The 4,715-nt window shown below is 50.1% G+C and overlaps 1 protein-coding gene across 1 annotated transcript in view; it reads right to left on the bottom strand.

Annotated features, from left to right (window-relative positions):
• Nucleotides 1–1,364: 1,364 nt before the first annotated feature.
• The window catches only part of LOC308175268 (uncharacterized protein), a gene marked incomplete at its 5' end in the record, with an annotated part of 9,768 nt that continues 6,417 nt past the window's right edge, over nucleotides 1,365–4,715 (bottom strand). The window contains 4 exons of the mRNA XM_080550968.1: nucleotides 1,365–1,640; nucleotides 2,186–2,233; nucleotides 2,360–2,404; nucleotides 2,529–2,606. Of these exons, the coding sequence (XP_080407094.1) occupies nucleotides 1,604–1,640; nucleotides 2,186–2,233; nucleotides 2,360–2,404; nucleotides 2,529–2,606 (208 nt within the window). The 3' untranslated portion in view covers nucleotides 1,365–1,603. The remainder of the gene's footprint in view (nucleotides 1,641–2,185; nucleotides 2,234–2,359; nucleotides 2,405–2,528; nucleotides 2,607–4,715) is intronic.

Below are 4,715 nucleotides of genomic sequence, written 5' to 3'. Positions count from 1 at the left end.
TTTTAAATGCTTTATTTATGTCCACGTACATGTACAACTCTAAAGGACATAAATACTAACAGTGCATTTTGATATCATGGAAACAATCTGTTACAGTAATGCTGAGCCAACAACCAGTTCTGCCACACACACACACACACACACTCAAACACACAAAACCAGGCCCATCGACACAGTAGTTCCACAGTAGTAAACTTTAATACAACAACAACAACAACAACAACAACAACAACAACAGGAAAGCTGCTCTGGTCACATGGTGTCAGTGAGGTCACAGAGGTCCAGGTCTCCCAGGTCTCAGGTCATCCTACAGGCCTCAGGTCATCCTACAGGTCATCCTACAGGCCTCAGGTCATCCTACTGGACATCCTACAGGCCTCAGGTCATCCTACAGGCCTCAGGTCATCCTACAGGTCATCCTACAGGCCTCAGGTCATCCTACAGGTCATCCTACAGGCCTCAGGACATCCTACAGGCCTCAGGTCATCCTACAGGTCATCCTACAGGTCTCAGGTCATCCTACAGGCCTCAGGTCATCCTACAGGTCATCCTACAGGTCTCAGGTCATCCTACAGGCCTCAGGTCATCCTACAGGACATCCTACAGGTCTCAGGTCATCCTACAGGCCTCAGGTCATCCTACAGGTCATCCTACAGGTCTCAGGTCATCCTACAGGTCTCAGGTCATCCTACAGGTCTCAGGTCATCCTACAGGACATCCTACAGGCCTCAGGTCATCCTACAGGTCATCCTACAGGCCTCAGGACATCCTACAGGCCTCAGGTCATCCTACAGGCCTCAGGTCATCCTACAGGACATCCTACAGGCCTCAGGTCATCCTACAGGTCATCCTACAGGCCTCAGGTCATCCTACAGGACATCCTACAGGCCTCAGGTCATCCTACTGGACATCCTACAGGCCTCAGGTCATCCTACAGGTCATCCTACAGGCCTCAGGTCATCCTACAGGCCTCAGGTCATCCTACAGGTCATCCTACAGGTCTCAGGTCATCCTACAGGACATCCTACAGGCCTCAGGTCATCCTACAGGTCTCAGGTCATCCTACAGGTCATCCTACAGGCCTCAGGTCATCCTACAGGTCATCCTACAGGCCTCAGGTCATCCTACTGGACATCCTACAGGTCTCAGGTCATCCTACAGGCCTCAGGTCATCCTACAGGCCTCAGGTCATCCTACAGGCCTCAGGTCATCCTACAGGACATCCTACAGGCCTCAGGTCATCCTACAGGTCATCCTACAGGCCTCAGGTCATCCTACAGGCCTCAGGTCATCCTACAGGCCTCAGGTCATCCTACAGGACATCCTACAGGCCTCAGGTCATCCTACAGGCCTCAGGTCATCCTACAGGTCATCCTACAGGCCTCAGGTCATCCTACAGGTCATCCTACAGGCCTCAGGTCATCCTACAGGCCTCAGGTCATCCTACAGGCCTCAGGACATCCTACAGGGCATTTCTAACAGAAGTAGCTCAAACAGGAGAGGACGGCTTAACAACAAAACACTCAGCTGAACGTCTAACGGGCCAGGGAGCACTAGGACCTTCTAGAAGACCCTCCACCAGACCAGGACCTTCTAGAAGATGTCAGTTGCCTCCATCCCGACTCCTGGATCTGGATGGTCTGGAACACACACACACACACACACACACACACACACACAATGAGTTCTCCTCCATCACAACCTCTCCTCTTCTCTCCTCTCCTCTCCTCTCCCCTCCTCTCCCCTCCTCTCCTCTCCTCTCCTCTCCTCTCCCCTCCTCTCCCCTCCTCTCCTCTCCTCTCCCCTCATCTCCTCTCCTCCCCTCTCCTCTCCTCTCCTCTCCTCTCCTCCATCACAACCTCTCCTCTCCTCTCCTCTCCTCTCCTCCATCACAACCTCTCCTCTCCTCTCCTCTCCTGTCCTCTTCTCTCCTCTCCTCTCCTCTCCTCCCCTCTCCTCTCCTCCATCACAACCTCTCCTCTCCTCTCCTCTCCTCTCCCTCTCTTTCTTCTCCTCCTTTTCAACCTCACTTCATATGTGTGTGTGTGTGTGTGTGTGTGTGCGCGTGTGTGTGTGTGTGTGTGTGTGTGTGTGTGTGTGTGTGTGTGCGTGCATGCATGCGTGTGTGCGTGTGTGTGTGTGTGTGTGTGCGTGCGTGTGTGTGTGCGTGTGTGTATGTGTGTACCTCCTAGCAGGGGAGGCAGACTTGGATCTTCCCACAGAGCCGCCGGACCTGCAGACATCAACAACAACACGGTTACCATGACTACCGTTGGTTACCATGACTAGTGTTGGTTTATCATGACATCATCAAGGGTTCTGACTGTTCTATTGTTTATTATGGGATGTTTGTTCTCACCTGCTGGACCTGGATGGGGACCGCGGTCTGGGCCTGGAGCCTGACCTGAGACAGAACCACACATGAGACCCCACCTAACCCTGGGTTAACCCCACCTAACCCTGACCCTGGGTTAAGCCCACCTAACCCCTGATTAAGGTTAGAGGGTAGAGGTTAAAGGTCAGGGTACCTGGACCTCTTGGCTGAGTTGGACCTGGACCTTCTGACAGAACCACGGCGTCTCCGCTGAGGAGACCTGGACCTGGACCTGGAACACACACACACACACACACCAATACCCACACACACACCCACACCAATACCCACACACACACACACCAATACCCACACACATACACACACACACACACACGCACACACACACACACACACACACCAATACCCACACACACACACACACACACACACACACACACCGCCACACACACACACGTCAGATAATAATAATAATAATAATAATAACTTTTATTTGTACAGCACTTTTTCCTGCAAACGTTGCAGATAGATATACCGTATTTTCCGCACTATAAGGCGCACCGGATTATAAGGCGCACCTTCAATGAATGGCCTATTTTAGAATTGTTTTCATATACAGGGCGCACCGGATTATAAAGCGCATAGAATAGAAAATACTGCAGTCAAACGTTTGACTGGGGTTGCGTTACGCCCAAGCTCCACCTACTGCGTTGCGTCACCTCTCCATCGGTGTTGTGTCAACTTCCCGTTGTCCATGCTCCACCTGAGCGTTGTCACCGTCAACATTCTACCTGCTCCACTGTCAAAAATATATATTTTTCCACCTCAAGTATCAGCCGTTCGTCATCCATTTTTGCAACAAGCGTCAAGGACCTGCGGTGATTCACAGCTGACTCGCGTGAATAGCAATTCGCAATAGCTGCGACCACGAGATATAGAGTAGTTAGCTACAAGCATTTTCAATCTGGTATTATCTCTATTAGTGGATTAACCGCTGTGGTGATTTAACAGCTGATAAAAATACATCAAGTAGACTACAAACAGAGCAAAACAATAAAACAACACCAGAAAACAACCAATAGGCTATACAATTATAACCAACAACCAATATGTGACAGCTCCTGGTGAAATGTGCAACGTAATTTTTCAGTTTTGTGACTCTGAACGCAGCCACAGCTACGAACGCTGCTAACAAAACACATCGCTACGAAGGTCTAAACTGTATTTTAATAACATGACAACATGCTGGGAGAACATCGACATGCTAAAAACACATAACTACACATAACAAGATGAACACACAGTTCTTGCTTTTGAACACGAGCTAAAACGAAAGTATGTTTACAAGTCCCTTACCGGTAGCCTCCGGCAAACGAGAATAATGAATCCAATACACAAATTATAAGTGTTTAGTGATCGTTAAACTGCTCTTTATTATATCGAGTTTAAAACTTCAAGTTGAAAGCACCAAGAAGAACCGCCTCGAAATTCATCGATGTTCATGTCCCGTGCTCGCGCTGTTGCCTTCATTCGAATAGTGACTGTAGAGACGCTTCTACTTGCGTCTCTCTGTTCAACAACCCACTGTTGGAGTGTGTCCTCTAACTGTGTCTAACTGTGGCCATCTCGCTTTGTTCCCTTGGAAACTCTGTTTAGTCTTCTTTACTTGGGGTCTTGTGGTGTGGGACTGTGAGTAAGCACAACACCGGTGTTTACTGATTACCGTAATGCTGCAAGCGGTGCGGCTTTGTAGTTTACCAGTCGTACTGAAACATTTTGACAGAGCGCCTTGAGCGCCGTGTACAACCAGTATGGATCAACCAATTAACAAATTGATCCATATATAAGGCGCTCCGGGTTATAAGGCGCACTGTCGTTTTTTTGGAAAATTAAAGGCTTTTAAGTGCGCCTTATAGTGCGGAAAATACGGTAGATAAAAGTAGACAGACAGGTAGACAGACAGGCAGACAGACAGGCAGACAGACAGACACACAGACAGGTCTGACAGGCAGGCAGACAGACTAACAGGTCTCACAGACAGGCAGGCAGGCAGACAGACAGGTCTCACAGACAGACAGACAGGCAGGCAGACAGACAGGCAGACAGACAGGCAGACAGGTCTCGCAGACAGACAGACAGGCAGACAGACAGGCAGGCAGGCAGACAGACAGACAGGCAGACAGGCAGACAGACAGGCAGGCAGACAGGCAGGCAGACAGGCAGGCAGACAGGCAGGCAGACAGACAGGCAGGCAGGCAGACAGGCAGACAGGCAGACAGGTCTCGCAGACAGACAGGCAGACAGACAGGCAGACAGACAGGCAGACAGGTCTCACAGACAGACAGACAGCCAGGCAGACAGGCAGACAGGTCTCACAGAC

This window comes from Nansenia antarctica (genome assembly GCF_963989245.1).
Source record: "Nansenia antarctica genome assembly, contig: SCAFFOLD_688, whole genome shotgun sequence".
NCBI lineage: Eukaryota > Metazoa > Chordata > Actinopteri > Argentiniformes > Microstomatidae > Nansenia > Nansenia antarctica.
Note: the sequence above shows the minus strand (reverse complement) of the source record. Positions and strands in the feature narration are given on the sequence as shown.